General features: G+C 32.8%; 1 protein-coding gene across 5 annotated transcripts in view; it reads right to left on the bottom strand.

Annotated features, from left to right (window-relative positions):
• LOC123528676 (centrosomal protein of 83 kDa-like) overlaps positions 1-11,519 on the bottom strand; it is a 32,311-nt gene extending 20,792 nt beyond the window's left edge. For 3 of the 5 annotated variants that reach the window (XR_008366808.1, XM_045308581.2, XM_045308585.2), the window contains exon 1: positions 11,370-11,519. Coding sequence is in view for 2 of the 5 variants with exons in the window: in XM_045308581.2 (XP_045164516.1) it covers positions 11,370-11,408 (39 nt within the window). In the remaining 3 variants the exon portion in view is untranslated. Of the gene's footprint in view, positions 1-4,757; positions 4,930-4,963; positions 5,062-11,369 lie in introns of those variants that run through there. The other 2 variants (XM_053521930.1, XM_053521931.1) reach the window with 2 other exon arrangements.
• Positions 11,520-17,892: the final 6,373 nt, after the last annotated feature.

The raw sequence follows: 17,892 nt of genomic DNA, 5'->3' as shown, positions 1-17,892 counted from the left end.
GTAGGGTTTTTGTGATAACTGATTTTGTGGCATTTTAAAACGGTCTGGAAAAAGTGACAGATTATGTATTGTCTGCTCTTCGGCGCTGCGGATCAGATATAATTAAAACAAGCTCCCAAGCTTATTCAATATTTTCTCAGTTTGCTATATATATATTAATCTAAACTAAATATCTGAGAACAAAACATTTTTTTATTCAACTTCTTTGCTTGAAATCGTAGCAGTTGTTTCTTTCATCTCTTTCAAGTGTCTTGAATTTTTTTTTTCTTTTTAAGAAAGAACAGATCAAATAAATAGTAAATTAATTTTCTGATATTTTTATGTCTTTTTTAAATAAGCTGATTTTCTAAATGTTTTAATGCTCTGAAATAATTATATTGTTGCCATTTTCTGAAATTTAGAGCGGGTGTGGGTAATCCCGAACAGGGGGGTAATTCCGAACACATTTTTCCAATGACATTTTCGTATTCTTGAAAGTCACCAATCTAATCCACGGCGTCACATACATGATAACAACGAATTCCATATCATATTGCAATGAATGCAAAGTTTTGTCGTGCACCTTTTCAAAATAACAGACTAGAATTTATACGACAGCTTGCATGCATGTCGTTCTTACCTGTTTTCGTATTTTGATGTAAGTAGTATGTAAGGATCTAAAAGTATTGGTTTTTACCGCTGACAATGTTTTGATGGAATTCTTACATCACAAGTGTCCCGTGGGAAGGGAGTTAACTGCATTTCTCATTATGGAAAACGTTGAAAGATCAAAGAAGACGTTCGGAATTAGACACACTTGTTAATTAATGTGAGGCTAATTCCAAACAATCAATGTATGAGGAACAGTTTATCCAAAATAAGTATATATAAAGACTTGTACTATATTTGAAGCAAATAACTAGAGCTAGATTATAAATAAATAAATAAGTTGATAAATAAATATATATATAAAAAAGATACAGTAACAAACAAATAAATAAATCTACTACTTTGTAAAATGTGTTCAACTTCCTTTCATTCATATTGGCTTGTTTTAAACATGTGCAATATGATCCGACTCTGGTAGAGGAGGCGGCGACTCATGTAGCAATAGCAGTTTGTCAAGAGTTGCAAGCAAATTTTGGGTGCCAAGACAACCCTGCAGGACAAGGTCCACGTTACTGCTATGCATGTGAAAAAACCCTACATGCACCAATTGTGGATGCAGATTTCACCCTAAATGTGTGGCAGATGAATTATTGGGCTATACAGACGAACTTCCGTTTGAATGCAAATACTGTTAATTTAAACACAGATTCCAAGACATTTTTAACACTGCACACTCCATCATGTATAAGGGTGTTAATACCATATTAAATGTTTCGGACATTAATCATGTAGAAAGTTGTCACAGATGTTGTGCTGTGCTTCTGCAAATTTAGGTTTAGATACAGATGCTCTGTAAATTCCAGTTATATGTTTTGTTTTATAAAGTTTCTTTGTTAAAAATGCAAGTAATACCGTAAAGAATGTCTTTGTTTATCATTGTAAACAAACAAACATTCTGTTTTTAAGAAGTTGGAACTGTTCGGAATTAGCCCCCCTGTTGTTCGGAATTACCCCCTCTGTTCGGAAATACACGTCCAATAGGTAATATCTTCAATACACTATACTGACAATATCTGTATACTTATATAGTTCGGAATTATACACGCTAAATCAGCTGGAATCACTCTATAAACAAGTTGTTTTTAAATGGCAATATAAGTGGGTATTTTCGAACATTCAACATTATTGCTTAACTGTTCGGAAATACCCACACCCGCTCTACATGTACTTTGTGCGATATATTTTATTTAGTTAATGTAAAATGCTATAATGTCGAAGTACATTAAGTATGAAAGTCATTTAAATAAAGTTGAAAAATTATACTTTATTCTATATGTAATCTTATTGCAGACATTTTTTTTTTTGAAGAAATGTTCTTCCAGCCAAAAAATAGTTTGGTGAATTAATTTTAAAGTTTCAAATGAACTAAATGTTCGGGCATGTGTATTGGTTAAAGTTTTTTTATGTAGTAGCTCTATTAATCCCTTTGTCAACTGACACGCAAATAACAATAATGTGCATCTTCCAAATATCATAAGACCCTGAAGGCATACATCAAACGGATAAGACAGGAAATTACCATAAGGGCTCGAATGGGTACATCAGAGGGATAAAACAAACAGGAAATCATTATCAATCTATTAATAAGTTATAGTCATTAGGAACTGGTCAAAACTGATTTTCATCAATATACCACATACTGATTGGTTTCCATAGTGATTTATGACTAGAATGAATGCTTTAATTTTGTGGTATGTGGAAGCAGTCAATTGTGACAGTCTAACAATTAACAAAAAAAAAATGGATATTGAAAACTACAAGATATGACTAACATTATTCTAGACAAAGCGTGCAAATTATCGTTCTCAGTTTTAAATAATTGACAAAACAGAGATCAGTATTTTTTTTATTATTTTTGTAATTGGAAGTCATCAATTTATTGATACGTCCTGGCTTTTCGTAAAAAAAGAAACTAGCAAGCAGTTATTATATATATCATTTTATCTCTGAGTGTAACACAGTAGCTCTAGATGTCATATTACATTTAAAACAATTGTAACATATAAACAAGAGCTGTCCGTAAGACAGCCAAGCTCGACTATTCGAAATATTGTCACAGAAGCAGGAAATTATTACCCAAAATGTTAAATATCAAAAGAGTTTTAAGTTCGAAAGGGGACATAATTTGACTAAAATACATATCAGAGTTATGGGACTTGATGTTATCAACTAGTTTTATAACCCGAAGAAACATGTTAAGTTTCAATTCAATATCTGCATTAGTTTTGCGGATAGTAACTTGCATGTTAAACTTTAACCAGAATTTTCTAAGTCCAAAAGGGGGCATAATTTGCTCAAAATACATGTTAAGAGTTATGGAACTTGACCCAGTGAGGTTGGTAATTGACCTTGAAAAAGAATAAATAAGTTTCAAAGCTATATGCCTTTTGGTAATAGCTGTATGTACTTGCACGCAAAACTTTAACCAGGATTTTCTAAGTCCAAAAGGGGGCATAATTTGCCCAAAATACATGTCAGAGTTATGGGACTTGGTGCTATCAACTAGTTTTATAACCCCGAAGACATATGTGAAGTTTCAATTTAATATCTGTAGTAGTTTTGGAGATAGTTACTTGCATGTAAAACTTTAACCAGAATTTTCTAAGTCCAAAAGGGGGTATAATTTGCCCAAAATACGTGTCAGAGTTATGGGACTTGACCCAGTGAGGTAGGTAATTGACCTAGAAAAAGAAAAAATAAGTTTCAAATCTATATGCCTTTTAGTAATAGCTGTATGTACTTGCACGCAAAACTTTAACCAGAATTTTCTAAGTCCAAAAGGGGGCATAATTTGGCCAAAATACATGTCAGAGTTATGGGACTTGGTGCTATCAACTAGTTTTATAACCCCGAAGACACATGTGAAGTTTCAATTCAATATCTGCATTAGTTTTGGAGATAGTAACTTGCATGTAAAACTTTAACCAAAATTTTCTAAGTCCAAAAGGGGGCATAATTTGCTCAAAATACATGTCAGAGTTATGGGACTTGACCCAGAGAGGTAGGTAATTGACCTAGAAAAAGAATAAATAAGTTTCAAAGCTATATGCCTTTAAATGATAGCTGTATGTACTTGCATGCAAAAACTTAACCAAGGTGTGAGGCCGACGCCGACGCCAGGGTGAGTAGAATAGCTAGACTATTCTTCGAATAGTCGAGCTAAAAACCGCTTTGTGTTATAAATGCTATTGTGATCCTGATACCCTTCGAGGGAGAAAAAAATCCCTTCTCCAGTATTTACGCATAATGTGCTATTAAGCTTTAAATTATGACACCTCTCATTAAATTTCACACGAATGAGAATTTAGGTAAGAGGTGTTGATTTGATTAAATTTGGAGTGACTGAATCACTTTTGACACCACAGTATAAGCTATCTGGCTTTCAGAACTATTTTAATGGCAGACTACTAAATAGAACGAGAAAAGTGAAACGAATGGAGAAACCTAATTAGATGAAATAGATTTTCTGTTTTATTTACTTTAAAAAGACCTCCGATTTTTTAAATTATAATTTTCATCCAGTCCGTCACAAATATGAGACCTTGCAGCTTACACAGATCAATGATGAATATCACGTCTGAAACCTAAAAAAGAAAGGTTTCTTTCTCGGGAGTGATATCTGGAACATCATGCTACATTATAAATTCACTGACTTACTAATATTGCCCAAAATTTTACTTTAAGCAAAGAAAAACAACCAGCACTAGTGAAACATGAAACGCTCTTCAATTACAATTTAGCGTTTGCTGTCACCTCCGCTTGTTGCTACGCAACGCGATACGCTGAAGTGCCGGGATATTCGACCTGATCAATAACATACAGCAAATCAAAATATTTGTTTCTTTTTTTTTTTTTACACTGTAAAGCTTAAAATCTATGTTCGGTGTTAATCACTAATGATTACGCCTGTTTTCAGATGTGGCTGAGTCGGACGTAATATCAGACTGAAATGAAATTGATAATCACGTCACAAGCCCGGACTATCCTAGTTAGCGACTGCCTTAGAAAATTTTACTATATCATATTACACTGTTTTACAGTACAAAGCGTAACATTTTCAATTCCATGAAACTGAAGATCAAGTGAAAATGCAAATAAAATGTATTTACCTTTCTATATCAGTAAATGAACTTCAAAACAATACTACCCCACCCATCTGTGTTCAGTGCTACAAATTATGCATGTCTGAACAGGAGACTAAGATCCCGGGTGTATGAGATCACTTTAATAGGACCCTTATTTGTCAGTCCGATGAATGTATTTGCAATGGCAAGAAAAATATGACTGAAAGGCACGGAAAGTGAAAACATGTCACCTTTGGATTTGTTTGTTTCACATTTGACAGATGTTCAACATTTCACACTCAACGTTCAAACTCGTCAACAAATACCACGCATGCGTACATGAAACTTCCGCTGAAAAACGAAAGTAGGGCTGCAGTCCACCAAAATTCGGCAGATTAGGTCAGATAAAACTAAATTCTCACAACAGGTAAGGGTAAACTAAACGTCTGAGCAATTTATTTATATGTAAAAGTAAAAATGAATATTAATATGAACTTAGGTGCTACCTAGAAGGCAGAGTTCCCTTGAAAAATCACCAGTGTCCCTTGAAAATTAAAGGAGTGCTGCTGGAATTATGGATCCGTTTTAGGAAGTTTATGTTTATTAAGATCTATTAAAATTTTAGGAATTGATGATAATTCATGATTTCTGAATGAATGTCTTAGAATGCATTAAGATTAAATCTTGACATGCGAAAACTCTACTGTACAAATATGCTATATACGAACTAAAAAATAAGAAAGTTACGGTTCTTTTTAGAAGGAAGAATGTGTCCAACTTTAAGGCAAAAGTACTGCTATGATAGACGTCTGGTATGGGAGAATGAAAACCATTAACATGTACAAAGCTTGTTTAAAATCCAAAAGACTAGCCATCTTTAAAAGTTAGTGATGGGAATTTTACCCACTGTTTGCCGAAATTCCCGAAAACTCCTATTTTATTTACTGAACTGCTAAGTTAACAGTCTATGACATTTTTATGGTTAATCTTTTAACACTACTGGTATAGAATAGGAATGGTAGTAGGAGCCTTTTTGATGTTTATTGGTAAACCATAGGCAATAGTTTTTTTCCTAATAATAAACTCTGGTCAGTGATTTTTAAGCTTGTGGATGTAATATATGTGAACGGGGAGAAGAGCATTATGTGCTTTTCACAGTTCAATGCCTGTATATTTTGATCCCAAAACCTTTTTTAAAAGTAAGTTTTATCTACAGTACAGACAGTACATTGGAACCTGACATAACTAACAAAACACTTGTTAAATTTCACATGAATGACTTTATTATGCTTTCAAAACTCAATAAATAAATAAATGAAAAAAAAAAATGAAATAAAAAAGAAATAAAAAAAATGCATCTGATGAGGATCGAACTCCCGACCTTTGGTTTTCAATGCGAACTCGCTTACCACTGCACGCACCAATGTGGAAGTATGACGTCATCAACCTAAATATCAGTATATATGATAAAATTCAATTATGGAAGCGTGACGAAAAGCGTTTCGCATTGAAAATATTGTATTTTATCTTTTTTTTTCTTCGTAGAATATGTATTTAGCACTAAATTCTTATTATCAGACGCCCATTTACATTTTTATTCAACGTTCAAAGCAGTCCCTTACCAAAAAATAAAAGCATTGGCGAAGCTTCCGGCAGATTTGCCGCAATGTTTGCGGTAAATTTGCGGCAAACTATTTTTTGCGAACTTTTACTATGCAAATTAGGTTTGTGGCAAATTTGCGGCAAACTTTTTATCAAACCAGATTTGTTTGCCGCAAATTTGCTGCAAACTTATTTGCATATTCCAGTTATGGACAAAACAATATTGCCGCAAATTTGCCGCAAACAAAACGCTTTTGTCAACCGTAAACAACAAGTGTCTACTGACGTCTTACTGATTAATTACTATGAGCATTGTGTGCTGGAAGAAACCCGAACAACACCGATTCCAAAAAAGTACCACGAATTTTCAGCTCTATAGTAATTCTATACACAGTTTTATTCATTTTGTTTTTCACACGTTTAACCGTAATGCGGCGCCGGTAGCTCTGCTATAAACTCTTTTTATCTGCATTTCAAGCATTTCTCTTCTTGTGACACTACCCTTCTCTCTCTCTCTACATGCAGTAAAAATCTATATTCTAACTTGATACAATAATCAAAAGATAACTATCTCTGTGAAAGTCAGCTTATATATACATATTTTTGGTGTGCATGCATGTTTAAACATTCAAGATTCTTTATTAAGTAACGTAAACATATAGACGTTTCTTGTTATAATAATTTTCCTAAACGTAACATTGCAAACATTACAAATATGTAAGCCTACACGGACATGGAAAGAAAAACTACATAGGCAATACCATCTATATTTCAACATGCACATGAGGATGGACTGAGTACATCTCAAACATTATCACATGAAAAGGAACAACAGTACAATATAATCCCAAGATTTCATGCTATTAATAATTATGGCATATCAAGATAAAAGCGGGGTATGTAAATGATGGTTAGGATAATTTGACAGTAAATGTATTACATGTCTAATTATGACTATTTAAATTTAATTACCTTGTCTAATTGCAAAGGCTTCATGTATAAACTTACATAGTTTAAATACAACTTCATAACTTACATATTGAATTAGTTCTAGAAATTTTACAAAACTTGGTCTACAAACGTAATGTCTACTAATATGACATCTATGGATTTGGTCATTCTCTGAACATATAAAAAGCAAGAAATAAAATGGTACTCGTCTTCAAGGTCACCAGAGTTGCATAATTATACAGTATCAATGATTAACTTTAATTCTATCATTACCATAATGCCCTGTTTCAATATGTAGTTGGTGCGATGACACTCTTAGCTTTAAAAGGTATTTTATCCAAATAGTATTTACGTTTATAAGATGTTTTAAAATACCTATAAGTGCATAAACTTGGACTACCAGATACTGTGGTAAGCCAGGCCGATCAATTCACTCACTGAATAAAGACCTGAATTGTTAAAGGCATGGTTCACATATGCATGAGCACCAGGCAAAATGAATCAAAATCTTATAATTCCGTGTAAACATATTTATGCACCAATTTTTCATTTTTGAAAATGTTAATATCTTTGTAAGACTGAATAGTTCTTAATAAAATTTCGTAAATTGTTCAATTAATGAGACTTCGTCTGACTTTTCTCTAATAATGAGCTGGGACCTTCGCAGACCGTATGTAGGCCAGCCATCTAAATCTGCAACGCAGTGACATTTCAGATTCAAGGACATTGATCCAGTTTAATCGCAAGTTATTTAAAAATATATATAGGCTGATGAAGGAGACCAATCAGCGAGGACTAAAGGCTGATGCAGACGCAGTCCTGGTACATTAAGGAAGCTGGTTCCAAGCTCGATCCGTTCCAAGTAAGGTGTTGGATAACGCCTGTTATGTTTCACTTTCCTGGACGGCCTTGGCATGATCTCTGGTATGGAAGTCGCTGGCTCTTAAGCACTGTGACAGGTCTGTGTCCACTAGGTCATGCTGGACATTAAATAGCAGTATGAGACTTTTGTTTAATGTAGCAAGATCATAACCACCTATCATTTCTTTGCTAATGAGGCTACTTCATAGACTGTTGCCACTTTTCCGACGGAACTCTTGTTGACTGTCATCAAGTATGCTATGCTCATGATGTTGCTGTGCACTAAGTTTTCAAGCTGCCTGCATGTAATTAATGTAATGCTCAAAGATCCATAAGTTATTCCTTTCTAGTTCCTGTTTCCAGTCATTTGGGATGTCACCAAAATATAATGATAGCTGAAACAGTATTGATGGTACTTGTGCTAATTACCTCTGTGCCCATTGGTTTCAAAATGAAGTCTGGGGCATCAGGTTGATTAGAAGCTTTCAGGGGCAGTGGTAGGGGTGTGGCTCGAGATCTGTCCCAGATCCACCAAAGTGTTCAAAGATGAAGGCTCAAAGTGTTTTCTACATTTTTAAGTAATGATCGGAATAAATAGTTGTAAGCCTTCAGGTACTCCTATAGGCAAATAACACAAATACCTGTATCAATCGATTTTTAGCAAAACTATCTCCTCTAGATTCTACATGTCCATCACTGTCATATAAAACATTTCTGGTGAAAATCAAGATAAAGATCAGGTAACATCTCCCTCAATTATCACGGTAGGTAAACCTAAATTTATAACTTCGTTAATATGACAACGTATCATGTGAAAGGGCGATAAACAGAAACCTAAAATTGATGAAACGTGTACTGGAAGAATCTGCTAATGATAATATAAGTATACGATGCAGTAGTTCAAGAAGTCAGATCGTATATTTTTATATGATACATAAAGTACAGAAGTGTAAAGACTTCACCAAAGGGGATAAAAACAACAACAAAATAGTACGAGGTTTTTTTTTAAATGTAAGGTAGAATGAATAGTTTCTTTCATATAATTATATTATACTCTTTCTGTGAAAAAATCAAACCGATAAAAATTTTGTTAGACAGAATGCCTAATATTTTACAGTTAAAAATAAAGATATATCTGCTTCATTTGAGAATATTATAAATATAATAATAATAAAAAAAAATAAAAATAAAATTATATCTACAGTTAATATTTTCTTAAGTGTGGTCTGTCTAACATTGTTAAGACAGTTCACTTACACTTATTCCTATTTATGTGTAAGATGTTGATAAGAAGTGTTTTTAAAATTTAATTTTCTAACTTATTGATTGCCCAGACAGGAATAAAAATAAATTTGATATACATACTTTTGAATACGAAATCATATAAATATAAAAATAGTTATATTTCTTGGAAATGGAAAAATGCATTTTTAAATCACATATTTACTAGAAATACAACAGAATTACAAGTTCTTAAATTAATATTACTTCCTTTTTCAGGGTGGATTGAAAATAAATATGTTATAAAATAATGCAGTTTTATATGCTTGCTTAAAAACTTCAATAGCGTGTAAAAGCTTTGCCAATATTTTCATCTTAAGGTATCCGATCCTGGCGCCCCCATATTTTTGGTCTATGTCTGCTGAACAAGAATTGGTAAATAAGAGGATCATAAGGTTAAAGGTCAGTAATTCAAATCCTTCTTTGTTTCATATAAAAAACGACAACTTCAAGTCGTCTTTACGTATCTTTAGAGAACATCACTTTTTCCTACACCAATTTTTCATGAAAATTCTATCACAAACTAACGAAAAAATGAAAAGAAAATAGGGGGTTGAATAGTTCCTAGTGAAATGTCAGTCAGTTGTGGTCTGCTACCCTAAAAATGACGCATATTTGCTCTCCTCCGCGCAATAAACACCTACTTCCGGTTTCGATCTGCAAAACTTGCCATGTGGGTTGTATGAACATGAAAACCGTCCCATTTCATGCAGAATGTATTCTAGTAGTGAACAAGTGTGATAAAAGCACTCGTTCTACACGAATTTGCGCAGAAAATGGGAAAATTAGGATCTATTTATTATGGACTTCTTTCGACTACACCACCGAAGCACATTTTCGACCGAATTACTGACCTTATTTCTATAAATAATATGCATGAATCACGACAGTCATGTTTTGACTGCGAAATGTTAAATCTTGCACTGTATTAGCTGGATTTCTGTTGAAGTATCATTAAAAACTATAAAGTAAAGAAATAAAAATATTCTATAGCATATTGTGTCGTGTAATTTTCATTTTCTTTTTCAGCAGACAATACACTTCCAAATGATACCAAAATTATATGAACTGAACAGGCATCAATATTTGATATATTTCAATAGCACTAAGTCTTGCTTATTTGCGAATCGGATACCTTAAAGGAATATAAAACAGATAGTCTTGCTAGGAATTTGACTTCTTGGACTCATATTATAGGTGATTCCGAAAGCTCTTCAGTACTCACTTATTGATAAAATAAACACTAATCAGTAAAATATGAATAATATAAACCTTTTTCTAAGATTCATGATAAGTACAACAAATAGCAATATGATCTTTTACATTTCATAACCGTAAGAATACCTGTCTATCGTTTACCAAGTAATAAGCATATAATATATAACAATATAATAACATATGATGATAATCTTTTTTCTCTCTTCTTTTTTTAAAATGCAATTTGACCTGATTTCTGTGATTTGAATGATTTGAAATATGTCAAAAAAGATGTTTCTAAATATAAGTTAACAATCTAACCAGTGACATATTCAAAAGTATAAAATACTCTTGGAAAACCTGGTACAAGTTTGAAAGGATTAAGTTAATAGCTAGGAGGGTTTTTTGTCACCCCAAGTGCAATAGGAATGGCTCAAACATTTACAAAGGAAAAATGCCATAGTTCAGTGACTTTTGCTATATCTTCCTTGTTTCTCATAAATTAACCCCAATGCATTTGAAAAAAACTTTTACTCTAAAGGAATATGATAAAGATAATTTCGAAAATAAGGTATTGTATGCAATACAGGATTGCACCTTTTAACATAACGGCTCACATACATTCGTCGATAAATGATTCTGTACCACTAACACTATTATCTGTGAATGCACAGAAATTTGCAATTATAGAGCTATCACAAGCATTTCAGTCAATAATACTACTACATGAAAAAAAATCATGAAAAAAATAACTTAAAACCTTACCATATTGACGATTTCTTTAAAGAAATGCCGCCGACGCATATTTCCACAAACCAATCCTACTTTTCACCGCAAAATTCCACTCTGTCTAGACGTGAAAAATACTTATAGCGGTTTTCATAGAAACACTGTCAGCTGTTTAAAATAGCTGCTATCACAGGGAATAAAATGAAACCAGGCAATGACTATATATCAAGTTATTGGCAGGAACAGAATGTCAATCTGACGTAGCAAAATTCCAATCAAATAGGCTAGACAAATGTTAAGATTGTTTCTTAACGCCGTGTTTTAAGCGTGTATTATAAAATGATATGTATACATTTTATATACATTAAATTGTGTTTAATAAAGATTTCTTTTCATCATTTTTTCGTAGTGTAAGAAAAGGCGGTTGGCATACTTTGATATGAGTAAAGATTAAACTGTTATGGACTGTTGAATAAAGGACTTTGTCAACGTGCATCTCTGCGATTACGAATAAAATAGTTGATGAATTTCTGATTCGTAAATTAGAAGACACACAGTAAGGAACGGATCATGAGGTCCTAAGTTGTGCGACTTACTAAATCCTAAGTTGTGCGACTTACTAAATCCTAAGTTGTTCGACTTACAAAATATCCATTTTAAACTGTGTGCCTTCTAAAGAAATGACGCAAAAGGCATCATAAAGTGCCCTTTACGATGCAATTGAGAATTTACTTCAAGTTTATATCAATTTTCAATCTACAACATTAAAAACAGCGGCGATATAATTTCGTAATGTCAACGCGTTTAGAATATACAATGGAAACTGGATAAGGAGCAAATCTCCTAGAAAGGAGTTTTATATTTATTTTGATGTACTTGCAAAGTAATAGTCGATTCCAAGAAATAAATTGTCTGTTGAAAAATAAAACGGATAGCAGAAATATAAACACCTGAAATATTCCATTGTTTTAAATCGGTGCGGCCGAAAATCTGTTAACTGCCATGACTGGATGCCAAACACACACAAAAACGCTATCGGTCTGTGCAGATGTTTTTGCACGGTATAAACTAGCAAGTCACTCTGTACAAACAGCAACGAATTTCTGTTAAAGAATTAAGTGAGTAATTATGCACTGCTACGTGTGCACATGCATTTAAATGATATGCCATTAAGAACAATTGCATTCATGTAATGCTTAATTGAACTTTAGAGCTAGCGATATGATAAGACATGATATTATAAGACATGATATTATATGACAGGATATGATAAGACATGATATTATATGACATGATATGATATGACATGATATGATAAGACGTGATACTATCGGTCTGTGCAGATGTTTTTGCACGGTATAAACTAGCAAGTCACTCTGTACAAACAGCAACGAATTTCTGTTAAAGAATTAACTGAGTAATTATGCACTGCTACGTGTGCACATGCATTTAAATGATATGCCATTAAGAACAGTTGCATTCATGTAATGCTTAATTGAACTTTAGAGCTAGCGATATGATAAGACATGATATTATAAGACATGATATTATATGACATGATATGATAAGACATGATATTATATGACATGATATGATATGACATGATATGATAAGACATGATATGATAAGACATGATATTATATGACATGATATGATAAGACATGATATGATAAGAAACACTTTGAAAAATTCTATTAATAATTATTTTCAATAACGATACAAAGGCGGATGTAAAACAATAAAATGACGATACTATGCTGCATCAGCAATTCAGCTTACAGTGTTGCAAAAGCTAGAACCATGTCATTTACAAATATTTTGCGCCATTATTTTGCCTTTTATCCGTCTACTTCTGTCTTTTTTTCCAGTCTCTTTAATTGTATTAGACTTCAGGAATTGTTTCGCTACGAGTTAAACGATTAACACAACACAAGAGAAAATGCACGAGATAAACAAAGATGTCATAGTGACCCAATGCAACACTATGACATAAGTCGTAACTAAACTATGATTTTCTTTCTAACGTTTTTAGCAGAGGGACATGCGCACAACAGAGGGACATGCGCACAACAATCATCACAATTCATCTCGTTATCACAGTCTCCATCGAGCCAGGTATCCCTATCCACATATTCAGCCGTACACTATCAATTTGTTTCGGCGTGTTCATGTTCAAACTGCAAGCTTCCTGCCAAATCTTCCGTTTAAATTAATGGAACTTAATCTGCGCGCTAGCTGCTGATTTCCATATAATGTCTCATGATTTTAAAACTCATGAAAAAAACTCAAAATATTATGAACAAAATACTATAATTGTACACTATGACGTCACCCATTTACAAACCGGTTCCCTTTTAAAATTCTTTGCCCAGTGATTAAAACACTGGTATTGAAGACATGATGGCCGTCATTGTGCAGTTCTTTGGGCAATTGTCCCGTCATTGCACAGGGCAATCAAATATTAATCTCTAATTTAAGATAAATTTTAGTTTTTCCATTGCAATTTATAATAGTAACGACATAGTGTTACTATTGACCAAATGTCTCAAAATGGAAGTCCTTCTTGTAACCCTTATTTCCGGGCCAAAAGACTGCAATAGTAAATCTAATATTTAAATCAGTTTATTTGTTTATTTGATGGTGGACATAGCTATATGTGCAGGATGGCAATAGCTTGTTTAACAGCAAATGGAAAAGTCGAAGAAAGTATCATCCAGTTACTAAATTAAATCAGCGCCGTCTGGTCAGGATCCATGCTGTTCGCTTTCAAAGCCTATTGCAATTAGAGAAACCGTTAGCGAACAGCATGGATCCTGATCAGACTGCGCGGATGCGCAGGCTGGTCTGGATCCATGCTGGTCGCAAAGCCACTATGTTGATTTTCTTATGGCGCGGCTCAAATGGTATTCATCTTCCAAATCATACGTGTTACTGTAAATACGGTAATATTCATTTCTAACAACTCTATTTATACCATATTTACAAGTATGAATACGCAAAGGGTGGGAAGACATTCTCATTTTACTGACAAAGAATCTTAGGTTACTAGGTAATATGTCTATGCTTCGTATGAAAAGAAAATGAAGAAATTTTAGCCGTTCTACCTTTTATATCGCGATATTTAGAATCGGCCTTACAGGTATATTTTGTTTGTTTATTTGCTGTATTTTTATAACAAAAATACGACATATAAACTAAAGAAATCAAATTGATCTTAACTTTTTTATTGTTATGTACAGAAAAAAGGAAACACAAATTGGAATAAATAGTTTTACAAGTTTACAAGTTTATTTCATATATCCATTAGGTTATAGACCCATGTGGCAATTTTAGTACAAATAATAACGGGTAATATGACGGACATGCCACTTATAATATAATTTCATATTTGCACTGAATTATACAATTCTAATAAATATAATTGTATGAAACATTAGTTGTCATAATATGACATATATCAAAATTTGCAGTAAACCTAATACATACACATACTTGTAATGTTACAACACAACACAATTTGTCGTAGGTCCTACATTATACATAATTATATTGCAACAACAAAACGATCGAGGCACTTAAAAAATCTATAGTGTGATCAATACTATACCACTGCATAGTAAACCTAATAAATAAGATTCACAAGTGGTTTTTGATAAACATGTTTAACAGTATTTAATTATTACAAAATATGTAACGCCATTATCAATACACATATTAATCAAACGATCGTTTTAATATAATGTTATTCAAAAGCACATTCCACTTTGATGTCTATCTTGTCCGAAACGAAAAAGACAAGAAAAAAAAAACGATGGAAAATAACGCTTGTTTGTTGCAGAAATAAATGTGCTGTTAGTAACCACTAGATTACATAACAATAACGTTACATAAAACTAGTTACATGTATGTTTCTAAGGTATGTGTTGTTATACAATAAATCTGATCTCATAGTAAATGTTTTGTTTACAAAACTTCCGAGACATTTTAATATTCGGCTATTTTCCGAATTCAACAGTTCTATAAATTTAAAGATATTTGGACGTTTCCAGTAATACAGAGGTAACAATTGTTTTCAAAGTTCAGAATATATAACACATTCTAGCGCAAAATGATATTCATCTTCTAATTTATCGCATATTATACATTTACAATCATTTAAAGGTGTACTGACTGGTAAATGGCAAACATATTTTATTTTACAATGAGTATTTCCATACAAACTTAGAAAGAACATATCTTAGAAGGCAAAAATAATAATGATAACAATATGAAATCAAAGCCTTGAAATATCTGATGGTAGCGGGTTTTGGTAGATTTATTTTCTGTTTAAATGCCAGTCTATGAATATACATGAATGAGAAACATATACAAATTTTATGTGCCTCATATCTAAGATGAACTCTGCCTGACCTAGCTTGTGATGTAACCATGGGCTGAAATACCTTATCATTGATAGATCTTATATAATCTAAATGGTCAGTGTGGGTAGATACAGGTTGAATAAGAACTGCTTGTTCATTGATAATCATCCGCATTTTTCATGAATGGGACTATTTTGTGTAGCACATGAACATCCTTTGGATGTGATTCGGAATAAAATAAAGATGCTATGTGGTTGTCAGAAATACACTTGTAACTTTGGTAGCGGGATAAACCCGCAGCCAAAAAGCTCCATAAGCTTTGGAAATCCCACCTGGTTCTTTTGTGTAACACGTATATTAACTAGCATTCCATGTGGCTTCAATAACAAGTATCACACTAAAGGCTATTGTTATAGCTATTTTGAGTGAGGAAATAACAGGTAAGGGTAGAGTCGCACTTGCGACACATACGTTCCTAGTACGGAGACTCTAGGTCATACATCCGTTTTGAAATCGGTATTTATTAAATCAACACCACACTATTTAATTACATCAACTACGTACGAGGTCTGGTAAACGTACTACTGGGACTAACTGCGCTGATTAATTTCTGTTGGATTTCATGCTCAATTGTGTAATGAAAAACAAATAATATCAGAGTAATATCAAAGATGGAAATATTGATCAGTATTGCCAGATGATACCTAAGTGGTGTTTCAAATATAAATATTGTAATATTATTTCAGTGTGTTTAAGAGAACCGTAATATATACCTGGAGAACTCAAGAATTCTAAAATATAATACGAAAAGAGTAATCCGACATTGACCTTTCCCTTATCCACTTATCTCAGAACAAATTCACTCAATGAACTACATACATTTCAGTCTTCCCAACCTTATTTGATTAGCATAATCTTAAAGAAAATATTGAATTACTTGAAACCATAACTTTGCCATAGATGACACAAAGATATAATTACAGATATTTAGGTGCGATCCTAACAATTTCGTGCTTCTACACGAATCGATTTGAATTTAATATATCTAATTCGTCTTCGAAAGCTCCGGGCACCGGGGTGATATAAGATTTCAAATACATTTTGCAATTGTTCAGAATATCTTGATTTTTGTTCTGCAATACAATATTTTGCGTATTCAGCTTAAGGTTAATACAATCTCTTAAGAACAGGTATACCCAGTAATAATGTAGATTTGGAGAGAATTCCTCTGATATGGTTTAACAATGTTATTGCATGTTTCAAATGGTTATAGCTTCTGCTTTATTTCTCTTGAGAAAATGTCAAAAGAAGAAGGCTTTGTTAAAGATTCATTCCAAGGTGAATGCGATATTAATGCCATTTTTTCTGAGATGTACATGGTAATTGCTTAAATGTGAAATGATATACCATGTATTAAGACATCACATCCAGAAAGAACACAGGTAAATAATATCAAATGATTCAAGGAGAGAGTTTCAAATCAGCTTGGCTTTCTACTCAATCCTACTCAATCCTTCATTTAATAATAAAAAGAAGTATTGACCATCCTATTAAGGTATGACAATCAGCAAATTTAGTATTCTTATTATGTGATATCGGGTTTTACGGAAAGCCAAGTGCCCATTGAGCTTTAAGTTCGAAGACTGCCGAATAGCCTAACGAGAGTAATAGCGGGACAATTATAATTGTACACATTTCAACTTAAACAATACCTTAACTCTTTTAGAATGAAGCCTCAAAAATGTATGTGTCTTTTTGCATATATCATTATATCATTAGTTTTTTTTCGATGAACAAATGGACTAACGCCTTCTTTATATCAAAGCTTCCCCATGGTATTTCTAAACTAGTATTGTATTTTGATTTTCTGTCTTTGACGAAGAATGTACACGGTGAGAAAAATAGTTTTTTTTTTAATTAACAGACTATTAGCAAACTATATGTCAGTCATCTGATTTTATAAAAGTTTTATAAAATGTGTGGAAGAATACTTTTGTTATCGGGGGTTTGTGCAGATATATAGAATTGTCTGGGGAAAGTGTTTTGTCGTCATTGACAGAAGAGCCTGTCAAGACTGGTGGACTAAATATCAAAATATTGCAGTCCGTACTTATTCATCAAGCTTTATCTTGTAAAGCATAAATAACTACCTTAAGCGGTTAAATTACTACCTTTAACTTCAGCAGTATTCAACAATA

Source organism: Mercenaria mercenaria, chromosome 13 (genome assembly GCF_021730395.1).
Source record: "Mercenaria mercenaria strain notata chromosome 13, MADL_Memer_1, whole genome shotgun sequence".
NCBI classification, from domain to species: Eukaryota; Metazoa; Mollusca; class Bivalvia; order Venerida; family Veneridae; genus Mercenaria; species Mercenaria mercenaria.
The sequence above is the reverse complement of the archived record's forward strand: the minus strand, read 5'-3'. Positions and strand labels throughout refer to the sequence as shown.